Source organism: Plecotus auritus (assembly GCF_963455305.1).
Source record: "Plecotus auritus genome assembly, chromosome: 2".
NCBI lineage: Eukaryota > Metazoa > Chordata > Mammalia > Chiroptera > Vespertilionidae > Plecotus > Plecotus auritus.
Window position 1 is genome coordinate 88821505 of NC_137771.1, and position 23936 is coordinate 88845440.

Below are 23936 nucleotides of genomic sequence, written 5' to 3' on the forward strand. Positions count from 1 at the left end.
AACTAGTGTCTTTTCTTTACATTTTTAAACTTCATACTTATATTTTGAGGCCTATTTATTGTTTTAGTTAGCTAACTGTAAAGTGTTGGGGGTTTTTTTAGCAGTTTTAAGTTTATAAAAAAATTGATTGGGAAGTACAGAGTTTCCATATATACTCCTTCATCAACCCCTCCTCAAATTTCCCGTATTATTAACATCTTGCATTAGTGGGTGACATTTGTTATAACCAATGAATCAATATTTATACATTATTAACTAAAGCCCAGAGCTTACATTAGGGTGAATGCTTTGTGTGGTATATTCTATGGGTTTTGACAAAAATGTATAATGACATGTATCCACCATTATAGTACTATACAGAATAGTTTCACTGCCTTAAAAACCCCTGGTGCTCTACCCATTCATCCTTCCCTCCCCAACTCAAACCTCTGGCAACCACTGATCCTTTTATTTGCCTTTATAGTTTCTCTTTATCTACAATACCATATAGTTGGAATCATGCACTATGTAGCCTTTTCAGATTGGCTTCTTTCAATTAATATACATTTAAGTTTCCTCCATGTCTTTTCTTGGCTTGATATCTCATTTCTGTTTATCACTAAACTAGTGGCCTGGTGCACGAAATTCGTGCACATTAAAAGGGGGACCCAGAGTCAAGTCCCCGCCCACCCACATGCGCCTCAAAATTGTGTGAGACCCAGACCTGGCCACCCCCCCCCCATTGGGCTAGATCCAGACCCAGCCAGTCCCATTCTTGTCAAGCCCTGCTGGGCAGGGGGCGCAGCCTCAGGCCCCCGTCAAGCCCCACTGGCAGGGGGGCACAGCCTCAGGTCCCCCGTCAAGCCCCGCTGGGCAGGGGGGCATGGCCTGAGTTCCCCCGACCCAGCACTGGGGGTGCACCTTGAGGTCCCCCGTCAAGCCCCGCTGGGTGGGGAGCATGGCCTGAGGTCCCCTGTTAAGCCGCGCCAGGCAGAGGGGCGCAGCCTCAGCTCCCCTGGCCCGGTGCTGGGGTGGGGGGTGCAGCCTGAGGTCCCCCAGCATGGTGCCAGGGTGCGGGCTTGGCCTGAAGTCCTCTGTCAAGCCCCACCTGGTGGGGGGCACAGCCTGAGGTCCCCCGGCCTGGCGCTGGGGCGGGGGTATCAGCCTGAGGTCCCCTAGCCCAGCACCAGGATGGGAAGCGCACCTTGAGGTCCCCCATCAAGCTCCGCCGGGTGGGGGGGGCATGGCCTTGGGTCCCCTGGCCTGGCGCCGGGGCGGGGGTCATGGCTTGAGGTCCCCCAGCCTGGTGCTGGGGCAGGGGGCGAGGCCTGAGGTCCCCCGTCAAGCCCCACGGGGGCGGGGGAGGTTGTAGCCTCAGGTCCCTACTGATTGCTCGTTAAGACTCCTTAAGGGAACTTGGCCTCAGCTGTGGGTGAAGCCATCTTTGTGATGGAGTGATGGTCAATTAGCATATTCCCTCTTTATTAGATAGGATAATAGTCCACTGTTCCCCTGCAGTATGCTGCAGTCAAGAGTGATCATGGAACTCACCTGCACAGAGGAGGGCACAGCCAAAGAGGCTTTAAAACAATTTCAAAAGATCCCCTTCCTGCCCTAAATAACAGCCCCACCCCACACCCGCCCCCAACCCCAATCTCTTCTGGCCATTAGAGACACTATTTTATCTCATTTACATTTCACAATACCTAGAAAACTACTGTTTCTTCCTTTTTCAGAGGAGGGAATGAAGATGAAGAGATCTCAGCGGACAGCAGAGCTGGAAGTTGAGCCCAGATAATCTTAGTATAGAGGCTTTCTTCTCAAACACTATTACATTACGACAGAACTATCAATTGGGAAAAGCAACGCAGATGATATACAAGAGCAAAGACGAAATCTAATAATCTAAAAGCAAAGGTTAGCAGCCGTGGGCAAACTACGGCCCTCGGGCCAGATCCGGCCCGTTCGGCTGTTCTATCCGGCCCACGGAGCCAAAAGAGCGGAGGGTTCTCTTGCTCTCCCCTCCGCTCCTTTACTTTGAATTTATATTAGTTCACACAAACACTCCATCCATGCTTTTGTTCCGGCCCTCCGGTCCAGTTTAAGAACCCATTGTGGCCCTCGAGTCAAAAAGTTTGCCCACCCCTGGTATGGGACCATGACTGGGAGGAGGGGCCTAGGGTAGCCAGGGCGTCAGAATGGTCAGCCCTGCTCTCCAAGCTGGATGCATACATAATTGTGTTGAATAAATATGTTATTATCCGAGGGTCTAGTGGAACAGGAATAAACAAGGAAAAGAAGAATAAGAAAGCCATTTATATGAATAACTGGATGCCAACAAATTAGACAACCTAGACAGAATGGATAAATTCCTGGAAACATGTCTAGACACCTTCCAAGACTGAATCAGAAAGAAATAGAAAATCTAAACAGACCAATAATGAATAAGAAGGCTGAATAAACCCTAGCTGGTTTGGCTCAGTGGATAGAGCATAAGTCTGTGGACCAAAGGGTCCTGGGTTCAATTCTGGTCAAGGGCACATCCCCGGGGTTGTGGGCTCGATCCCCAGTGGGGGGGGGGGAGGTGCATACAGGAGGCAGCCAATCAATGAATTTTCTCTCTCATCATTGATGTTTCTCTCTCTCCCTCTCCCTTCCTCTCTGAAATCAATAAAATATATATTTTTTTAAAAAAAGAAGGCTGAATAAGTAATCAAAACCTTCCCAAAAGAAAAGTCAAAATAAAAAATGAAAGACACCCCTTAGAAATGAACAATGATAGACTTCTGTATTTAAACTTGTCAAATTCAGCCAAAATAGATCTGAGAAAAAGTATACACTTGATCCACTTACGGAAAAAACCAAGGAACACTGAAAATATGCTGAATTTGACCAGTTAGCTTACAAAATTAGAAAAAAATAGTAATAAAAAAAATAATTAAAGATAAAAGTATAAAATAAGAAATAAGAGAGTCTTTGCCTGATCTCTGGGCCTGTGGCTAGGAAAAGCAGACCTTGGTGCATGCTCATCTTGGTCCCTTGCAGAGACACCCAGCCCCAGCAGAGGGAGCCACAAGCTGTGACTTGCTGATAGCTCCAAACAGGGTACTCAGGGCCAGTCAGAAACATCGTCCTGCACTAGAGATTAAAAGCGTTAGCAGATCTACCTAATATATAGACACAAACCCAAACAGGCAGCCAAAATGGGGAGACAAAAAACACGCCCCAAATGAAAGAACAAGAGAATTCTCCAGAAGAAGAAATAATTGAAATGGAGATAAGAAATTTGTCAGATACAGAGTTCAGAATAATGATGACAAAGATACTCAACAGCATAAGATATAGTAATCACGAAGAATGACATAGCATTAGTAAAGAACACAGGCCCGGCCAGTGTGGCTCAGTGGTTGAGTGTTGACCTATGAACCAAGAGGTGATGGTTCGATTACCAGTCAGGGCCCATACCCAGCTTGCGTGTGGGCTCGATCCCCAATGTGGTGCATGCAGGAGGCAGCCAATCAAAGATTCTCTCCTATCATTGATGTTTCTATCTCTTCCTCTCCCTTCCTCTCTGATATCTATATATATATCTATATATACAGTAGGTCTTCGGGTTATGTCGGAGATCCGTTCCTACGGCGCCTCCTAACGCGATTTTCCCGTAAGTCGGAACCCATAAGCACCTATGTCACTCATATGGAGCACATACACAGCGGTAATTAAATAAAACAGTAAAAAAAATTTAAAAGATAACAATTCCTGACCTTTACTTGTGGTAAATAAATAATAAAAAACATAAAGCACATATGTACATACCTCAAAATGACAGAACTTTTTTTTTTATAAATAAATGGGAGATGGCGATGTAACCATGTAACCTGAGGACTGTCTGTATATATAAATATATCTATCTATATTTATATATCTATCTACATATATAATGGAGGAATATGTAAATTTGTCCAGTATGCCATCACATTACAACTGTTCACAGGGTGGGTGTGGCTGATTTCGTCCCGCCCAGGCAGACTCCCCCACAGCCCGCAAGGGATCCCATCACCTACCTGGGGTTTACTGAACTACTGGAGCTGCTCCCCACACCCCAACACCTTGGCCTGGGACCGCGCTGCCAGCGGCAGGGCGCCCTGCGTCCTGACAGGCCCGTGAGAGCCGAGTAGAGTGGGGGCTACAGGGAGCCACAGAGGGGCTGGGCCGCGGGAAACAAGCTCCCGGGGGTCTGAGGAGAGCGCCTGAAGGAAGAGGGAGCTTCGGCAAAGCGGCCGGCCGGCCTCCTAGGAGCCGCAGGCGCGGACAGGCCTCCGCCTAAGGGGCAGCTCCTGGGCGAGCGCCGCGGCTTCGGCGAAGTGGCCGGCCAGGAGGCGGGCAGCCCAAGGGGCGCAGAGCGGCCCCGAGGCGGGGTGCACTGGAGGGAGCTCGGCCGGGGCAGGGTGCTGGCGGGCGGGGATCTGCCTCGCCCACGGAGTGTGAGGTTCTGCAGTGGGTCGGCCCGGCGGGAAACAAGAGGCGATGACTGCCGGCGTGGAAGGACGCCGGCGCTGAGGGGCGCGGACCCATAGCCCTGCGGCAGGGGTTTAGGGGCGCTGCACTGCCAGGTACCCCACTGCGGCGGTTCGGTGACGCTCCCGGCGCAAACCGGGCCTTGCTGCAGCCTGCGCACTTGAGAGGCCTGGACTCCTGCTCCCACCTTGGCCCAAAAGCAAGCCTGCGCCCGCCCGCCCCCAATTCCCGCCCCGCCCCACGGGGGCACGCGCCTGCACGGTGAGTGCGAAACCTACCCCCTGCTCCCCAGAGGGGGGGCAGTAAAGAATGGGGGTGGGGAGAGGGGGAGAGGAAAGAATATGGAGCATCCACGATGAAGAGGTGCTTGAGAACAAGGCTCAGAAGCCTCCTGGGAGGTTTGTTCTGTTTGCCCCACGGATGTCCCTTGGAAGGGCGGAGAGCATGGCTCTGAGGGCTCCCTGCGTGCTGAGTCCACTCCTCAGCCAACTGGAATTGGCCTCGGTTTCCTGGTTTGTAAAATGGATTAAGCCTGTCCCAGTGCTTTCGCTGAGCTTTGAGGGCCAATTGAAATACTATATAAAGAAAATGAGGGAGGAAGTGAGAAAGAAAAGGAAGGGCAAGCAACACAAAAGAAAGATTGGAAGGAACCTGTAAACCTATTGTCACTTAAATAAGGAATATAGTCAATAGTGTTGTAATGATGGTATGATGGCAGGTGGGTACTGGAAATATCGGGGAACACTTTGTAAAGTATATGATTGTCTAACCACTATTCTGTAACTAATATAAAACCTGAAACTAATACAAAATAATATTGAATGTAAAGAAATGAAAATAGGAGTGAAATTTTTGTAAATTTCAAAGTTTAAATAAAGGCTGTAAAGGAAGGAGGGGGAAAATAAAAATAGTGTTTTTCATTTTACCACTTCATTGTCTTTTCAGTACATGAAAAAGACAGTTGTCTTTATATGGTGCTTTTATACTTTCTAAGTCATTATCTCATTTGATGTTCAGGGCAACTTAAAGACATGATAATTATTCCCTCCACTATTCAAAGAAAGAAGATCTTAGTGTCTGGCCCCAATGATTCAATCGTCAAGCCCTTGTTGTAAAGCAGGGTTAGTGAAATTTTCTGTGATGGTCATATCTATACCAATAAAAGCCTTGGGGGTGATCAGGCCAGCAGGGGAGGGCAGTTGGGAGCAATCAGGCTGGCAGGGGAGCTGTTAGGGGCAATCAGGCTGGCAGGGGAGTGGTTATGGGGTGATCAGGCTGGCAGGCAGAAGCGGTTAGGGGCAATCAGGAAGGCAGTCAGGTGAGCAGTTGGGAGCAAGTGGTCCTGGATTGTGAGAGGGATGTACGACAAACCGGCAGTCGGACATCCCAGGATCAGGCCTAAACCGGCAGACAGACATCCCCCAAAGGGTCCAAGATTGGAGAGGGTGCAGGCTGGGCTGAGGGACACCCCCCCCCCATGCATGAATTTCATGCACCAGGCCACTAGTCTATCTATAGATAGATAGATAGATGATAGATTTAAATCAATGATGTGAATGAATCAAAATTATACCTACTTTTTTTGTCACAATGGCAAAAAATAAATTTTCTGGTGTGCCACAGAATTTTAGTAATTCATTTATGTGTGCCATGATATGAAAAAGGTTGGAAATCACTGCCCTAAACAGAATTTACCACTCATTTTTTGTGCCCCATGGTAATGTATATATTTCTCTGTTATGCATTTATTTCTACACTAGAGGCCCAGTGCACGAATTTGTGCACAGGTGGGGTCTGGCCGGCCGGGCCCCAATCAGGGCAGATTGGGGCTGGGCCTGTCAGGAGGAGGAGATAGTGGGAGGTTGGCTGGCTGGTCTGCCCTGATGGGGGCCTGATCGGGGCCTGATCAGGGCTGGCTGGGGGAAGGGGCTGCGGGTGACTGGCCAGCGGGCCCCACTCCCGATTGGGGTTGGGGGGCTGATTGGGGGTGGGGCCGGCCATGGGGAGGGACTATGTGTGGTGGGCCAGCCAGCTCCACCCCAAAATGGGGTAGGGCGTGCGGATTGGAGCAAGCAGCCTGGGGGAGGGGCGCATGGATGGTTGGCCAACTGGCCCTGCCCCTGATGGGGTGGGGGGCCGATTTGGGGTGGGGCCAGGTGGGGGAAGGGACTTCAGGAGGTTGGCAGGCAGCCTCCCCCCTATTGGGGTGGGGGGGTGATCAGGGGCAGGGCCAGCCAGGGGAGGGGCTGTGGGCCGATCAGAGTGGTGGGGGCCCATTAGGGGTGTGACTGGCTGGGGGAGGGGCTGCAAAAGGTTGGCTGGCCAGCCCCACCCCCTATTGGGGTGGGGGGTGCGATCAGGGGTGGGGCGGCCAGGGGGAGGGACTGCAGGAGGTTGGCTGCCCGGCCCCACCCCCTATTGGGTCAGTTGGGGAGAGGGGCTGCGGGCCTATCGTGGGGGGGCCGGGCTGATGGAGGCGGGGCTGGCTGGGGGGGAAGAAAGAGGACGTTTGGCCTACCGGCCTGCTCTTTTTTTTTTTTTACTATTTTAGATTTTTAATGAAAATAAGTGATAGTCCTTAAATTTAATACATACTATAACTGTTACTTAAAAAATAAATTTTGACACTATGTAATTTTTAAATAAATAGCCATGATATGTACACCAAATTTTATTTGCCTTTAAGTAATATGAATATGTTACTCAAAATGTTAAATTTTCTTGAATTTGATAGAAGAAAAAGAAACTGAAGTGAAACTGTAGGAATTGCTGAACTTCAGATAAATGTTTCTTCAAAACAAGAGATATTAGTTCCTAAAAGATTCTTCTAAAGTTAAAAAAAAGATTAAGAAAAACATTAAGCCATTGGGTTACTACATTTGAAAAAAACTACATGTTTCTTAATGGACATATGTTTACATTTACATATAGTAAACTTCTTCCCCCATCTCATAAAACTCAGAAGACTCCCCTGATGTCTAAACTAAGCAAAAATAAAAGGCTTTTTTTCATATTAAATACTTTAAAACCTAAATGTGTCTTAACATTATTTTCCAAAAAAGCTTAATAGGGAATGGCTAATCCGAAAGCAATATGTTGCACAAACCACTTTCAAGAAAAGAAATACACCACGGGAGTATGCTTATAGAAGTGGTGTCAGCTAAAACCCCGAGGGACGACACATGAATTCAGAGTTATCAGCCGATCCTCTCCTCCCTCCTGAATTACCTGACCAATGGAAGTTTGGTTTTGTTGCTTCAGAAAGCACTGTTTCTTACATTCCATCAATTGTTCAAAATCACGCCACATTTTCACTTGTTTCATATTTGGACCGTGACTTTCTCGGACAGCTTTTTGTTTCTCCCGAAGTTTCTTTCCAAGATTTTCTTGTTCAGCAATATTTTTGGTATACTGTTCCCTAATTGCCTTTCTTTTTTCTTGTTGGTCAGAAGAGACATATGCCTTCATCTCATCAATAGCACGATGAAGTTGAACTTCCAGGTTCTTAATCAGACAATTTGTATAATGGTATTTACTTTCTTCTTGAAGACATTCTTCACGGAGTCCTCTGACTTCCGGTTCCAATTTGGATCGATTGCTTTCGAGGCCTGCTGCACGGCTATCATGCTGAGATTTCTTTTCATCACACTCCTGGGTTAGTTCTTGACATTTTTGACGCAGTTGTTGCAGTTCTTTTATAACTGGGGCTAGAGCTGACTTCTTTTCAGATACCAGTGAATTCAGTTTTCTTACCATTTCAGACATGTCATCCAGGGTCCGTCCTTTCATTTCGCCAACCTCACTCACTCTTCAGTGCAGACACTCTCTCCAGCTCTTCTTGGGTGTAACTATATCCAGATATACCCTTTTTCTCCTCAGTGGTTTGCAGTTGATGCTGAATATTTTCAAGATGTTGTTTAAGGAGTTCTTCTGTCCTCTGTAAGAGACCGAACTCAGCTTTAAATTCAGCTATTATCTGATGCTTCTTTTTGAAAACTGTACTCTTGCTTCCAAGTTTACTAACATATCGCTTGAACTCCAGTTCTCTGTGAGCTTTTCTCTTTCCTTCTAGTTGTAGAATTTCCACTCAGCCAGCTTTCCTGTGGTTCTGGATGGTGTCCGTTCTGTCTTTTAGTTGTAGTTTTGAAATTGTTGTGCGAGGCAGCAGTTTAGGTGTTTACCTATGCCGCCATCTTGGTTTCTCCCTGCCGGCCTGCTCTTGATCGGGGTGGAAAAGTCCAATTAGGAGCAGGCCAGCAGGGGGAAAGGGCTGCGAGGTTGGCCCGCCGGCCCCACCCCCTGATCTAGCCGGTTAGCTGGCCACAGTGGGCGTCATAATGACCGGTCATTAAGGTTGTTATGGCTGTTACAGTCGCTGGCTTTTTATCCTATCTAATAAAAGAATAATATGCAAGTTGACCGTCACTCCAACACACAAGATGGCCACCCCCATGTGGTCAAAGATGGCTGCCCCCATGTGGACACAAGATGGCCGCCACAGGATGGCCTGCAGGGGAGGGCAATTGGGGGGAACCAGGCCTAAAGGGGAGGGCAATTGGGGGGAACCAGGCCTAAAGGGGAGGGCAATTGGGGGGAACCAGGCCTAAAGGGGAGGACAGTTGGGGGGAACCAGGCCGGCAGGGAAGGGAAGTTGGGGGCGACCGGGCCTGCAGGGAAGGACAGTTGGTGGGGACCCAGGCCTGCAGGGGAGAGCAGTTGGGGGGGACCAGGCCTACAGGGAAGGGCAGTTAGGGGTGACCAGGCCTGCAGGGGAGGGCAGTTAGGGGTGACCAGGCCTGAAGGGGAGGGCAGTTAGCAGTGACCAGGCCTGCAGGGGAGGGCAGTTAGGGGTGACCAGGCCTGCAGGGGAGGGCAGTTAGGGGCAAACAGGCTGGCAGGGGAGCAGTTAGGCATCAATCAAGCTGGCAGGGGAGTGGTTAGGGGGTGATCAGGCTGGCAGGCAGAATGGTTAGGGGCAATCAGGAAGGCAGGCAAGCAAGCAGTTGGGAGCCAGCAGTCCTGGATTGTGAGAGGGATGTCCGACTGCCCATTTAGGCCCGATCCAGGGAAAGCCCGATTGGACTTTCCCTACCTGGATCGGGCCTAAACGGGCAGTTGGACATCCCTCGAGGGGTCCCAGATTGGCGAGAGGGTGCAGGCTGGGCTGAGGGACACAACCCCTGTGCACGAATTTCATGCACTGGTTCTATATATATATATATATATATATAGATTACTTTGTTTAGATGTCAGTCTTCTCCACTAGATTCCGTGAATGCAAGCTATGTTGATCTTTTCCTTCTAGGACCCAGCACAATCTCAGGACAGTAAGTACTCAGGACACGTTGCTGAGGAAGAGGGGAGGCACTTGGCAAGGGCATTGTCAGGGCTGCCTGGCAATGATGCTCCCCTCCCCACACACAGTCCCCTGCCCCGCCATCCCAATCTGTGAGCAACCTTAGAACTGTCAGAACTGACCAGTAGTGACCTACTTTAGATCTAACCTAATGCCACCTTCAGGGAATCTTGTCAGTCTAATGTTAGTGTCCCTCCCCTAGAATAGAAGGCCAAAACTGATGCCCTCTGGAAACACTCCAGCCATATGAAAAACCAGGGCAACATCATGATTCAAAATATCTATGGAAGGATGGTAGCTTTAGATGGTCTATGGCAGCCGTGGGCAAACTACGGCCCGCGGGCCGGATCCGGCCCGTTCAGCTGTTCTATCTGGCCCACAGAGCCGAAAGAGCAGAGGGTTCTCTTGCTCTCCCCTCCGCTCCTTTACTTTGAATTTATATTAGTTCACACAAACACTCCATCCATGCTTTTGTTCCGGCCCTCCGGTCCAGTTTAAGAACCCATTGTGGCCCTTGAGTCAAAAAGTTTGCCCACCCCTGGTCTATGGTCTTCTGATGCTTATATCATCACAATACAAGTCCCCTTAATTGTCAACAGCCAAGGATTAGTGTGTGTACACATGCATACATGCACATGTCACAGGCATACATGCACATGTGGCTAGGTTTGAAGGATATAAAATATTGACAAGGATTATTAAATACATTAATAAAGAGGGAATATGCTAATTGAACATCACTCCATCACAAAGATGGCTGCACCCACAGCTGAGGCCAAGTTTCCATAAGGAGCCTTAACAAGCAATCAGCAGGGACCTGAGGCTATGCCCTCCTCCCTGCGCCCCCCGTGGGGCTTGACAGAGGACCTCAGGCCACATTCCCCACCCAGCAGGGCTTGACAGGGTATCTCAGGCCACGCCTCCCACCCGGCGGGGCTTGACGGGGTTCCTCAAGGTGCACTTCCCGTCCTGGTGCTGGGCTAGGGGACCTCAGGCTGCTCCCCCCGCCCCAGCACCAGGCTGGGGGACCTCAGGCCATGTGCCCCGCACAAGGTAGGGCTTGACAGGGGACCTCAGGCCACGCCCCTGCCCCAGCAGGGCTTGACGGGGGATGTCAAGGTGTACCCCCAGTGCTGGGTCAGGGGAACTCAGGCCACACCCCCGTCCAGCAGGGCTTGACAGGGGACCTGAGGCTGCGCCCCCCCACCTGGCGGGGCTTGACGGGGGACCTCAGGCCATGCCCCCCACCCAGCGGGGCTTGACAGAGGATCTCAGGCCATGTCCCCCACCTGGCAGGGCTTGATGGAGGACCTCAAGGCACGCCCCTCACCCCGGTCTGGGCTGGGGGACCTCAGGCTATTGCCCCCCATCCTGGCGCCGGGTCAGGGGACCTAAGGCTATGCCCCCTGCCTGGCAGGGCTTGACAAGGATGGGACTGGCTGTGTCTGGATCTAGACCAATGGGGGGAGGGGGCCGGCTGGGTCTGGGTCTCACGTGATTTTGAGGTGCATGTGGTGGGCGGGGACTTGACTCTGGGTCCCATGGTGTGCCCCAGACTCTGACAGGAGGAAGGTTTTCATATACATTTTACTAATTTTCTTTAATCTCTGACACTTCTATTACAGAGAAAGGGCAAATAGCAATATTAAATTATTTCCTCTAATTAATCCCCTTTTAATGTGCACGAATTTTGTGCACCAGGTCCCTAGTCTCTATAATAAAGAGCTAGGGTGTAACACCGTTAGGACCGAAGCTCAATCAGACCGGAATTCAGTGCTGGGTTGCTGTGGCAACTCAGAGCTGACTGCTTCGGCTGCAGATGCTGTGCCCCAGCACTGACTGCTGAGGGGTTTGTGAATCAGGGCCAGAGAGAGGCCTGAAGAGAGAAGCAGGGACTGACCCGTTACCTCTGTGGCAGCTTTTGACCAGCACTTGCCTCTCTCTTTCTCTCTTTCATGGCCAGCAACCATGCCTCCATTTCTCTCCAGGACTCCACCAGGGCTGCAGATCAGCCCTGCCTTTCTGATCAGACCCCATTGATAGGCCCAGAGACGCTGACTGGCATAGAAACTGACCAATCAGAACCAAATCTGGGTGAAGTGTGAGGAACCAACAATGGCTGCCTAGGAAGCGGAGCTTTTGATGCTGACTGGCATAGAAACTGACCAATCAGAACCAAATTTGGGGGCTTAGAGGTGTTTCTGTCCAGGGAGAGTGGTTGATCCTGAGGCCGGCTCCAGCAATGACCTTCGCAAATCTACAGAAAGTGCTCATCAGTGACAGCCTGGACCCTTGCTGCTGGAAGATCCTGCAAGATGGAGGGTTGCAGGTGGTGGAGAAGCAGAACCTGAACAAAAAGGAGCTGATAGCCGAGGTGCAGGACTGCGAAGGCCTTATCCTCTGCTTGGCCACCAAGGTGACCCCGGATGTCATCAACGCAGCAGAGAAGCTCCAGGTGGTAGGCAGGGCTGGCACCGGCATGGACAATGTGGATCTGGAGGCCACCACGAGGAAGGGCATCATGGTCGTGAACACTCCCAATGGGAACAGTTTTAGTGCTGTGGAGCTCACCTGTGGGATGATCATGTGTCTGGCCAGGCAGATTCCCCAGGCGACGGTTTCGATGAAGGATGGCAAATGGGACCGAAAGAAGTTCATGGGAACTGAGTTGAATGGAAAGACCCTGGGAATTCTTGGCCAGTGGAGGATTGAGAGAGAGGTGGCCGTCCCCCTGGAGGAGATCTGGCCCCTCTGTGACTTCATCACTGTGCACACCCCTCTCCTGCCCTCCACCACAGGCCTGCTGAACGATAGCACCTTCGCCCTGTGCAAAAAGGGCATGTGCATGGTGAACTGTGCCCGCGGAGGGATCATGGATGAGGGAACCCTGCTCCCGGCCCTGCAGTCGGGGCAGTGCGCGGGCGCAGTGCTGGACGTGTTCACGGAGGAGCCGCCTCAGGACCGTGCCTTGGTAGACATGAGAATGTCATCAGCTGCCCCCACCTGGGCGCCAGCACCAAGGAGGCCCAGAGCCGCTGCAGGGAGATCGCTGTCCAGTTTGTGGACATGGTGAAGGGGAGAGCCCTCACAGGGGTCGTGAATGCCCAGGCCCTTACCAGCACCTTCTCTCCACACACCAAACCTTGGACCCGTCTGGCAGAAGCTCTAGGGACTCTGATGTGAGCCTGGGCAGGGTCCCCCAAAGGGACCATCCAGGTGGTAACGCAGGGCTTAACCCTGAAGAATGCCGAGAACTGCCTGAGCCCCTCAGTCATTGTCGGCCTCCTCAAAGACACTTCTAATCATGCGGATGTGAACTTGGTGAACGCCAAGCTGCTGGTGAAGGAGGCTGGCCTCAATTGTAACCACCTCCCATAACCCCACTGTGCCAGGAGAGCAAGGATGTGGGGAAGGCCTCCTGAGTGTGGCACTGGCAGGTACCCGCTACCATGCTGTGGGCTTTGTCCAGGGCACCAGACCTGTACTGCAGGCACTCAGTGGAGCTGCCTTCAGACCAGAAGTACCTCTCCACAGGGGTCTGCCCCTGCTCCTGTTCCGGGCTCAGCCCTCCAACCCTGCCATGCTGCCTACCATGATTGGGCTCATGGCAGAGGCAAGTGTGCAGCTGCTGTCCTACCAGACCTCAGTAGTGTCCGATGGGGAGACCTGGCACGTCATGGGCATCTCCCTGCTGCCCAGCCTGGACACCTGGAAGCAGCATGTGACCGAGGCCTTTCAGTTTCATTTCTTACCTTGGGGCTCACCAGGACCAGCCTTCGGGCCTTTGTGATCAACATTGAGAGGTCACATTCCCCGGGGCTGGCACAACTTATGTGGTCTGACCCCTGTTATAACCACTTAATAAACAGCCCACCCTCCCCCCTAAAAAAAAAAAATTTAAAAAAAAAGAACCAAATCTGGGTCAACTGTGATGAGCCAATGGTTGCTAGGAGGTGGATCTTTTGACGCTGACTGGCATAGAAACCGACCAATCAGAACCAAATTGGCCGGCAGAGGGCAGTTGGGGGCAAGATCAGGCCAGCAGGGGAGGGCAATTAGGGGTGATCAGGTAGGCAGGCAGAGGCAGTTAGGGGTGATCAGGCAGGCAGGCAGAGGGGTTAGGGCAGCCTTGGGCAAACTACGGCCCGCGAGCCGGATTCGGCTGTTCTATCTGGTTCTCTTGCTCTCCCCTCCGCTCCTTTACTTTGAATTTATATTAGTTCACACAAACACTCCATCCATGCTTTTGTTCCGGCCCTCCGGTCCAGTTTAAGAACCCATTGTGGCCCTCGAGTCAAAAAGTTTGCCCACCCCTGGGTTAGGGGCAATCAGGCAGGCAGACAGAGGCAGTTAGGGGATCAGGCAGGTGAGTGGTTAGGAGCCAGCAGTCCCAGATTGCAATAGGGATGTCCCCCAAGGGGTCCCTGATTGGAGAGGGTGCAGCCTGGGCTGAGGGAACCACCCCCTCCATGCACAAATTTCATGCACCAGGCCACTAGTTATATGATAAAATATAATCACTATGCCAGGAATTATGGCAAAAAAAATTTTTTAAGTGTTTGCAAGTATGTGACATCAGGCACTAATCCTTTCACGATCTATGATTAGTCATTAGCAGCAGTATTCGAGAAAAAGAACTGGGGTCTCAGTAGACCAAAGCTCAATGAGTCATTGCTGAAACGGGGCTGTCCAAAAACCTTATTTTGATCCTGGTTGCATTAACAGAAATGGTCTAAAATACAGTGCTCTTGTCACACCCCTTGTGTACAGCCCTGGGCACTATACTGTAAGAATGGGCCCTGGCTGGGTGGGGGTGGGGGGCAATGGTAAGATATGTACACATATAATACCTTAATAAAAATTTGAAAAAAAAAAAAAAAAAAAAAAAGAATGGGCCCTGGCAGACATGTCACATAAAATGAAGAAGAGAAAACTAAGACGCCCTTCAAGGAGTTTAAGCAAATACATAAAATTAACAGATGACTAAATTATACTCTAAATCCAACCAATACCAGTTAGGTTGGAGGTAAGTAGCAAATATGCCCTCCTCTTTAAAGAGAGGGAAACTAAAATAAGGAGTCCAGAATGAGTTAATTCTCAATGCTGAAAAAGAAAGTGAACTGAAGATGTGCCAGTATACAGTTAGTATGTCCAAAGCAGCGACCCACCTAGGTAATTCAAGTTCCAGATGAGTCTTTTAGTTTCACATTTATAGATTACTAGCTAACCAAATTTTCATTTTTTTCTTTTGTTTACACAGCCCTAATCTTAGAAATTCTTACTACAGTTCATTTTTAAAACCAGCTTCAAAGCAATGTATAATCAAGTAATTATTTCCCTTGGTCCTTCAATTTTTTAAAACGGTAACCCCTAAGTAAGATATTTTTAAAATTTTCATTTTCCTCTATCTTCCTACTATTCACATCTCACTTTATGTTCCAGGCAGCCCTGGCAATGAAGACACAATAGAAAATATTATTTATAGTAAATTTTATTTTCATTGATATTTCATTTAACATAATTTCAAAGTTAGGTCTGTGCTCTAAGATGAACAAAAGAACAGATACACAGTTTCTCTAAGTAGGGTATGGGGTTTCAGGGCCCCCAATGTTGACACCTAACATTTACCCCTTGAGACTTTATGTAAAAATACAAAAAGAAGGAATAATGTCAACATACAAGAATCAAATTATATGAGGGTATTATAACAATAAGCGTTTATGTTGTAGGATACCCTCCTCTTTAGGGCTGTAATAATAATGACTAATATTTTCTCCTGCAGAGATCAGTATCTTTTCTTTTTTTAAGTAAAATGTCAGTATATGTGAAAATGCTGCATTTATTTCTCCTAATAGACTAAAAATAGTAGAAGTTCTTAAATTCTTCATGAGGCCAAGCTGGCACATGACTATGACTAATGGGGTCTGCTGAACACACTAATTCCAAGTTTGGCGACCATCAGCAAACTGTTAAAAAACAACAACACAAAGCAAAAATGTTAGGTAAAGAACAGAACATGCCCTTGACTATTTTTTTAAAGGATTAGGATTCTGTGGGTCTCTCACCACACAGTGAGCAGGTACCAAGCAGGCAGAGATGGAACTTCCATCCCTGGGGGCACCAAGGAAAAAACATGCCGCGGGCAGTCTTGTGCTGAGGCCTTAAAACAGTACGTACAGCTGGCGATCCTAATCTCACTGCCAATAATTCAGAGATGAGAAAACTGGAGGCTGGGAAAACCAAGGCCGCCCCACAGTCACAGAACTAGCTAATGGTGGATCTGCAGCCTCCTACTTTACTGCTCTCAACCTCGGTCTGCACTGACTACAACACATTTTGCTTGACAGCATTATAACTACAACCAAAATCATAGCTGTAAGTAATCCTTTCCCAAAACAGAGTTTTAAAAATTCCCCTAATCTTCAGTGTCTCTTTATTATGCTTAGGACTACATTAAAAAAATCTGGTTTGGATTTTATAATCAGTTAATTAGAAAATAGGAGTCAATAAAAATTCCCTTTTAGCAAAATTTTTTATAATAAAGGGCATCCATACAACTAAGACATATGAACACACACTGAATGAGCTGCCGTTATGGCTTAGCACTGAGGCTTCTTCCTCTGTAGGGAGGAGCCAGGATGGACCAGAGAGCAAATGTGAAAGCAAAACTGTTTCCATAATGAATGACTATATTTCACTTTGCCATTAAATCAGCTACTATTTTCGCAGCTTCTCCTATTTGTGAATAAATTAAATCATTTTAGTTGATGCCCAGCATCAGGTATACTGAAACAAGTAAATCTGAGGGTGTACAAAGTATTATGAGCATTAAACTAAAATCTATTTGGGTGAAGAACAGCAATAGAACAGAAAGTACCTGGCACCTGCAATTAAGCCCGCAGGCATAAATTTTCCAGAGTGGTAGAATCTCATTCCCATAATGCCAGCCAAGGTTCCAGATGTAACTGATGGGAAAGAAAAAGAGGCAAAGATCACTACATCTTGTATTTGGGAGAACTAAAATAAGTGACAAAGTCTCACCCTTCTTTCAAGGGCCAGACCTCATCTCAGACCTCTCAAGTTGGGGAGCTTCAATACCCACGTCCTGAGAGACTAAGCACAAATACTAGATATACTGGTAAGACCCTCACAGTCCGGGCCCAGCCAACCTATACCATGGAGAGCAAACTGCAAGGAAACTGGAGCATGTAGGGATATCAATTAAGAAACTTCCTCAGGAATGCAGGGAAAGAGAGGGATGACCGAGATGAGGAGAGTGGCCATGGAGATAGAGGAGATAATCTGGGATATGTGTTGCAAGTAGTGTTGATAAGACGGAGGGGAAGAATGCAATCAACACCTGGATGGAGGGAGAACATCAGAAGACACAATGTGACATCTAGATTTCAAGCAGACAACTGTACATATATGAGTCAAGCTTGGCCCTAGCCAGTTTTGCTCAGTGGATAGAGCTTCGGCCTGCAGACTCAGGGGTTTCAGGTTTGATTCTGGTCAAGGGCACATGCATGCCGGGTTGTGGGCTCAATCCCCGGTAAGGGGGCATGCAGGGGCAGCCAATCAATGTTCTCTCTCATCAACGATGCTTCTTTCTCTATCTACCTCTCCCTTTCTCTCTGAAATCAATAAAAAAAATTTTTTTTTTAAAGAGTCAAACTTGGAGGAGAGATAAATTTGTGAGTTACTGTATATTGGTGTAATTTAAGGCCTGGGCTTCAATGACATTGTCAAGCAAGAAAGTATAAAGAAGATTTAAAAAAGGCCCAGGCCTTAAGTACTTTAATACATAGTGGCAAAAAAAAAAAAAAAGAAAAAGAAAGAAAGAAAGAAAAAAAAAAGGGGGGGGGGTGTCAACAAAAGAGAATGAGAAAATACAAAGGAAGACCAGGAGAGTGAAAAATGGATTGGATTGGTATACTGTATTGAGAGCAGCTAACAGGCCAAATAAAATGACTAATAAATATACACTGGATTTTGAAAAATACAGGTCACTGGCATCCTCAGAGAGAGTTACGTATTTCCATGGACAAAAGGGACAGAAATGGAGACTGAAGTGGATCAAGTAGGTACTAGTATGAGAGGTGTGGAAATGAAGACAGGAAGTATAACAACTTTTTCTAGAGAAGTTTCTGAAGGGGAAGAAGAATGGCAGCAACTGAAAAAGGAAGTAGGTTCACGAAAGGTCCTTTTTTAAAAAAATGGGTGAGATGAGCACATTTATACATTAATAAGAGGAATCCAACTGCAAGGTGAAATGCAAGTAAGAGATGGCATCAGTGACAGTGTAAAGTTCCAAGAAGGTATGGCAGAAGAAACCCAAAGCCAGGATGAAGGGACTGGCCTTGGAGAGGAGAGAAATAGCGCCAGGGAAGGAGTGGAGGTTAATGGCATGAAACTCAGAGTCCCCATGTGATGACTGCTATTGTTTCTTCAAGTAGGCAATGATGGTCATTTGCTAGAGTGATGTGGGCTCACAACTGGGAAAATAGGTCTGCAAATCATTCTGGGGCTTGAGTGAGGGAGCTGCTAGGCAGAGCTGAGAGCTGGGCACCTCCTCCTTCCCCAGCGCACCACACACCAGCCATCGTTGCCTTCCCTTCCCAACCCAGGCAGAGTTGTACAAACCACTCTGTTAACGTGCTTGTTCTCCACCACACTTGTAAGGGAGTTAGAGCTGCATGTTCTCTCATACTATGGGTTTGTGGAGACAGTGAGGAACCCACACTCCTAGCAGCCTGTCAGACACATGGGTGGAGCTCAATAAAACGGTACCAAAAGCCACCCTGATAGGAAGTAATCTTCCCTTCCCTGTACTCCTCACTGTCTGTGCTACTCACAGGGCATATCAACAGCCCCACAGAGTCACTTTTTATGTACAGGCTCCTTGAAGGCAAGGCCTATGTCTTACATGGTTAGCTTACCGGCAAAGGGCTAATGATTTGAAAATGGGGAAAATGCAATATTGATAAAACTTAACCCAGACATGTGACCCTTTAGTGATGCTCAGTCTTTAATGGGCAATCACAATGATTAAGAGACATATACTTGCCTTATACAAGTTTAATACTAATTTCACTGGGTAAATCTAAATTCATGAGGTATGAAAACCTTTCCACATTCTGTACATAAAAGCAGAAACAAGCATAACCATGCCCTTCCCCACCCCCCATTTAAAAACCTCCCTTGGACTGGGCAGAAGCAGTGAAACTGTCTTAATGTGAGGAACCTGACACATCCCACCAAACTAGGGCCTGTGGTAGAGTATTCTGGACAGATAACTGACTGGGGAGAGTGAAGCTGACATACCTAGGAAAACCCAAATGTTCCTTGGATCCTGAGACAGCTGATAAGCACCCAGGCCTGCTAAGCCACCGAAGAGGAGCCCAGCAGCCAGGGATGGGACACTACCTGGAGGAAAGCAAACACACGTCATATTGTAGTGTCAGACCCTCATTCATTGACAGAATCCACCAGACTTCCCTTTCTGACGAAGGAAAATAGCAAGAAAACTACCAACACAGTTCACAACCGAGTTCTCAAGCATGAAAATGTTTTAGGGAGTTTGCTAAAAGAGTTCAAGTAAAATTACCAGAGAAGTAAGGCTCAGATCATACCGTATTACACACCACACCATACCACTCCTCTCTCCTCTAGTAGGGAGGGTACTTTCACCTAATAAGAAAGGCTCCTACTTCTTATTAAAGCACCCATTTAAGAAACAAAAAATAATGGCAATTTGGGGTCCATGTATTTGTATTTGCTGTTTGCACCCCTGAAATCAATTCCATATCATGTTTGAATGCCATACATTTTACACATGTACTATCCACGCATACTGTATTTTTATGTGTGCACATTTATCATCAGATCTTTTGTACATAGTGGCAGTATTGTAACATGTGAGAAAATATGTTTAGTATCTTAGCAATTTTGCATTTTTCTGTCTCAAATAAAAACATTTTGATCTAAAAAAAAAAAAAAAAAGGAAAGGAAAATAAGAAGGGCTCTTAAACAGGCCTGATTAATCCATCAAGGACTGAAACTGTCCATGGACAGGACCTTGGGGAAATCCCAAAAGGAGAAGGAAACAGGGTTAGTAAATTAAAAAAATATTTGGAGAGTAAGAATTCTGGTGTGTGTGTGTGTGTGTGTGTGTGTGTGTGTGTGTGTGTGTGTGTAGAAATATGCGGGCTCTCTGACACACCCTTGCCAAATTTAATAAGGAGACTTCAAAAATTGAGTATGTGAAGACTAGAAGTTTCCTGCTACTTAAAGAAAAGAGTACAGAGATGGCACTCGGGGGTCAAAGCTGATGTATGGTAGCTGATGATAATAACAATCTGCTACCACTCCTGCCCAGCACCTTTAGACAAAGAGGCAAAAACAAGTGATTCGATAAGAAGCCTGGCTTAGCTCAGCCAGATAACCCAAAGGCAAGTGCAGGAGCAGCCACCACAGGAATTGCTACAGGACTGACAATAAGCCTGAACTCAAGCTAGAGGGCCTAAAGCAAGCCTCATTCAAATAAGACTGCACTTTGGGGACCCTGGGGACTCACTCTTCATCAGGAACAATGTGAAGATCCTAAGAGGTTAATAACTAGAAACCATACCTGCTTTTGCATAGCCAATGATCCCGCCAGAAGCAACCAGTGCTGCATAGCCAAAGCCAATCCAATGTAAAGGCACTCTGAAAACAAGAATAAGAAATCAGTGCCAACCATGTTTTAAAAAAACAAAGACCCACAATCATAGACGGGGACTGAAAAGGTCTTCATTACAGAATAATCCTGTCACTGTAGAAATGAAAACCAAGCCCAGAGGTTAGATGACTAACCTAAAGTCACACAACTCGTCAGTGGCAGAGATGGGACTCAAACTGTGACCTGTATGTCCATCCTCCTGCACCCAGTTCTGCCCCAGCAGTCTACTGTTAGAGCCCTTTCCAGATGGGGATAAAAACACGGTTTGAGAAGCTCCTGGCTATTCCACCCCCATTCACTGTGCACTTACAGTGGGCCGGAGTCCTTCTGCATTGTTCTCTTTCGCTCTGTCCAGAAAAGAGACTACACCGGCCAGCACCTGCAGAGGAGGGTCTGGATCAGAGGTAGTGACTAGCACAACTCTACCAGTCAGGAATAAGGGAGTCCAAGTCCCAGCTCCACCCCTAGCAGCTAATAAGTAGTGGGCAAGTACCCAACCTCCCTAAAATTCCGTTTCCTTCACTGTCCCATGAGGATAACAACTGCACAAATTTATTGGGGCTGCTCTGGGCATTAATTGGCATAATAAGTAAAAGTGCTGAACCAATCATTTTTGTAATAACCTCAATTCTAATAACATAGGCCCACAGGAAAGTGAACAAAATTCACTGGCCAGCTCTGCACAGGCTGAGTTAACCTTTCAACACTTAATCAAGTTATGTATTACTAAAACGGAAAGCAAATATTTTAAGTTGTCCCTTTTAGGGTGGAAGAGTGCTGCTTTTCTTTGCTCCAAGAACCAAACTATTCCAATATTTAACGTTTGTAAAACTTTTAAACGATTATTTACTTTTGCTACTGACTCAGTTCTCAATAGGTGGAGAGGGAGGATAAAATATAGGAAAATTCAAGTCATAATTACATTACATACACTCTTGTTAAAGCAGCTCCTAATTTCTTAAAGAAATGCATCTGACATCCAGTGAGGCTAAGACCGAAAGCAACACCCACCCCACCTTTGGTCCATTCAGTGTGCATAAAAGGAGGGGGCGTGGAGTCCCGCCCGGTCATTAATTCAAAGCGGCACTGCGTTACCTAGATTTTTAAGGAGAGGACGCAATAAAACCTCCAGGAAACTAAACAGCACTACGCTATTTGCCTCAAGAACTCAATGCTTCCACAAGATTCACAACCTATTTTGAAGAAAGCAGAAAATGCGCGACTAGAAAAGCAACCGCGACGCAGCCCAAAGCCCCGCCTGGATCCAGGGGACGCAGAGCACGGGCAGCAAAGCCCCCTTCATAATCCCCAAGTCACAACAGGTTCATAAAAATAATTGCCAAGTACCGAACCGCTTTCCCAGAGGTCTGCGCTGGTGGAGGACGAGCAAGCCGTGGGCGGAGACTCCGGCGCCGGAAATGTCACAACGCGCGCTCGGTGTCGCGGAAGCAGGCGGGGCCGGCGCCCGGTGGGAGGGGCGGGGCGGCGCGCGGTGGGGCGGGGCGGCGCGCGGTGGGGCGGGGCGGCGCGCGGTGGGGCGGGGCGGCGCGCGGGGGGGCGGGGCGGCGCGCGGGGGGGCGGGGCGGCGCGCGGGGGGGCGGGGCGGACGGTGCTTGAGAAGGGGAGTGGCGCAAGACCCTGAGTCCCGCCGGGCCGCGGACAGTTCCCTCCCGCGCAGGTCCCAGCCAGCAACCTGCGTGGCTAGAAGCCGAAAACCCAGAGTTTGAGTCGGGTCTTGCAAGAGATGGAATGAATGGATCAGGCCGGTAGTGGAGGCCACCGAAGCTGGAGGAAGACGTCTGCTGCTGGATCCCAAGGACCCCATTAATGGAGGGGCACGCGACTAGGTGTACGCTAGCTGCTGGCCATCCAGGAGGAGCCTGATCATGTTGTTTGCCTACTACAGGGACTCCTTTTCACCTGCAGAGAATTTGGTGGCCACCTAGATAATTGCCTCACTTCGCTGTTTGTTTTCGAGAGTGAGGCTACTTGAGAAGCACCTTAAAGGGGGAGAGAGGGTAAGTTAAATGTAATTTACAACTTCCTCTGCTATGTCCCACTGCCCACAAGTCATTATCTCCACTCCCACTGCAGATCTGCTTCTCTTCCTTGCCTTTCCCGCACCATTCACTCAGTTGCTGTACACCAAAATCTGGATGTCATCCGTGATGTCTCTTCTTCATCCCCTACAAGTATCAACATGAATAAATCTTATAAATACAATCTTCAGTGAAAAGGAAATTGAAACACATACGTACTCTAATTTTAAAGAAAAACTTTCCACTTGCAGCAGCTCCTATCTAGCTTGTTTACCATTAGCTGATTCTAAAACAGCCGCAGCTGATAATGACTGAGAACTCTGAGCAGTTCCTACTGCAATTGCCAGACCCTCATCAACTTAATGGAAGACTCCCCTGAAAAGCTTAGGATCTCTAGGTCCATCCATGTTGTCACAAACCAAAGACAGGACTTGTTTTAACTAGCTGGATGGATTTAGAGATTCATTTCTCTCTATGCAGGTGCAGGTTTCAAACCTTAAGTTATCCCCCATGATCAGCCCCTGCCCTTTAGGCTTAAAGAAATTGAACCACAGAAAATTAAGTGAATTTCCTACAATCTTAGTCCTTAGTAGATCTGTTATTTGAAATAAGGTGTCATACACCCTTAATTCTACATTATGCTACCTCTTCTTAAAAATTAAATTTATTGGGTTGACATTGGTCAACATAAACATATAGGTTTCAGGTGTGGATGTCTATGTTACACTGCCTCTTATTGTGTCATTCCTTAACCAAACCACAACGCTTTTCTGTGTGTGTGCAGTCCATCATAAAATATAAAATAGGGTCTCTGAATTGCAGCCAAAAGAATTGTATAAGATATCTCCCACAACTTTCTCATATTCTGTCCAATTTGGACTAATCACATTATACTCACCTTGCCATATAATTTATTCCATATCTCACACATAAGTTGTTTTTTTTAAATCATAAATAAAGAACTGGTTTCTGCTCTATTTCTACTAGTTCCACACAATGATTTGTGTTTAGTAATGCTTCTAATGGCATTAATATATTTTAAAAGAAGCTCAGCATTTTTTTCCAACCATCCTACCCCTCCTCTTTGGCAACCATCAGCTTGTTCTCTGTATCTATCAATGGACACCTAGGTTGCTTCTATATCTTGTTTCTAACTAACACTGCAGTGAACATAGGGCTGCATATATCTTTTCAAATTAGTGTTTTTGTTTTCTTCATATAAATACCCAGAAGTGCTATTGCTGGGTCAGACGGCAGTTTCATTTTTAATTTTTCAAGGAATCTCCATACTATTTTCCATAGTGGTTGCACCAATTTACAATCC

General features: G+C 47.7%; 2 protein-coding genes and 1 pseudogene across 3 annotated transcripts; 1 reads left to right on the top strand and 2 right to left on the bottom strand.

Annotated features, from left to right (window-relative positions):
* Window positions 1-7653: 7653 nt before the first annotated feature.
* On the bottom strand, window positions 7654-11823 carry LOC308241132 (intraflagellar transport protein 81 homolog; the record flags this gene model as incomplete). Its single annotated transcript, XM_080654657.1, is given in 3 exon segments — window positions 7654-8301; window positions 8303-8565; window positions 11790-11823. Coding segments are annotated over 3 exon segments (945 nt in total).
* Window positions 11824-11971: 148 nt separating this feature from the next.
* LOC308241133 (D-3-phosphoglycerate dehydrogenase-like) lies at window positions 11972-13643 on the top strand (annotated as a pseudogene). The gene has a single exon. The product of its transcript is annotated as a D-3-phosphoglycerate dehydrogenase-like (transcript).
* Window positions 13644-15327: 1684 nt separating this feature from the next.
* Window positions 15328-22018, bottom strand: TMEM14C (transmembrane protein 14C). Its single transcript, XM_080654621.1, has 6 exons — window positions 21921-22018; window positions 20884-20952; window positions 20484-20560; window positions 19178-19279; window positions 16731-16818; window positions 15328-15819 (listed from the first exon to the last, which is right to left on the bottom strand). The coding sequence occupies exons 2-6, from the start codon at window positions 20904-20906 to the stop codon at window positions 15768-15770; spliced, it is 342 nt and encodes a 113-aa protein (XP_080510747.1). The 5' UTR covers window positions 20907-20952; window positions 21921-22018; the 3' UTR covers window positions 15328-15767.
* Window positions 22019-23936: the final 1918 nt, after the last annotated feature.

Excerpts from the sequence above, each read along its gene's own strand:
- TMEM14C (XM_080654621.1), bottom strand. The coding sequence starts at position 20,906 with ATGCAGAAGGACTCCGGCCCACT. Across the intron at positions 20,561-20,883 it reads CAGAAGGACTCCGGCCCACT|AGTGCCTTTACATTGGATTG; the intron begins GTAAGTGCACAG and ends TCTTGTTTTCAG. Across the intron at positions 15,820-16,730 it reads GGCTTAATTGCAGGTGCCAG|TTTGCTGATGGTCGCCAAAC; the intron begins GTACTTTCTGTT and ends GTTTTTTAACAG.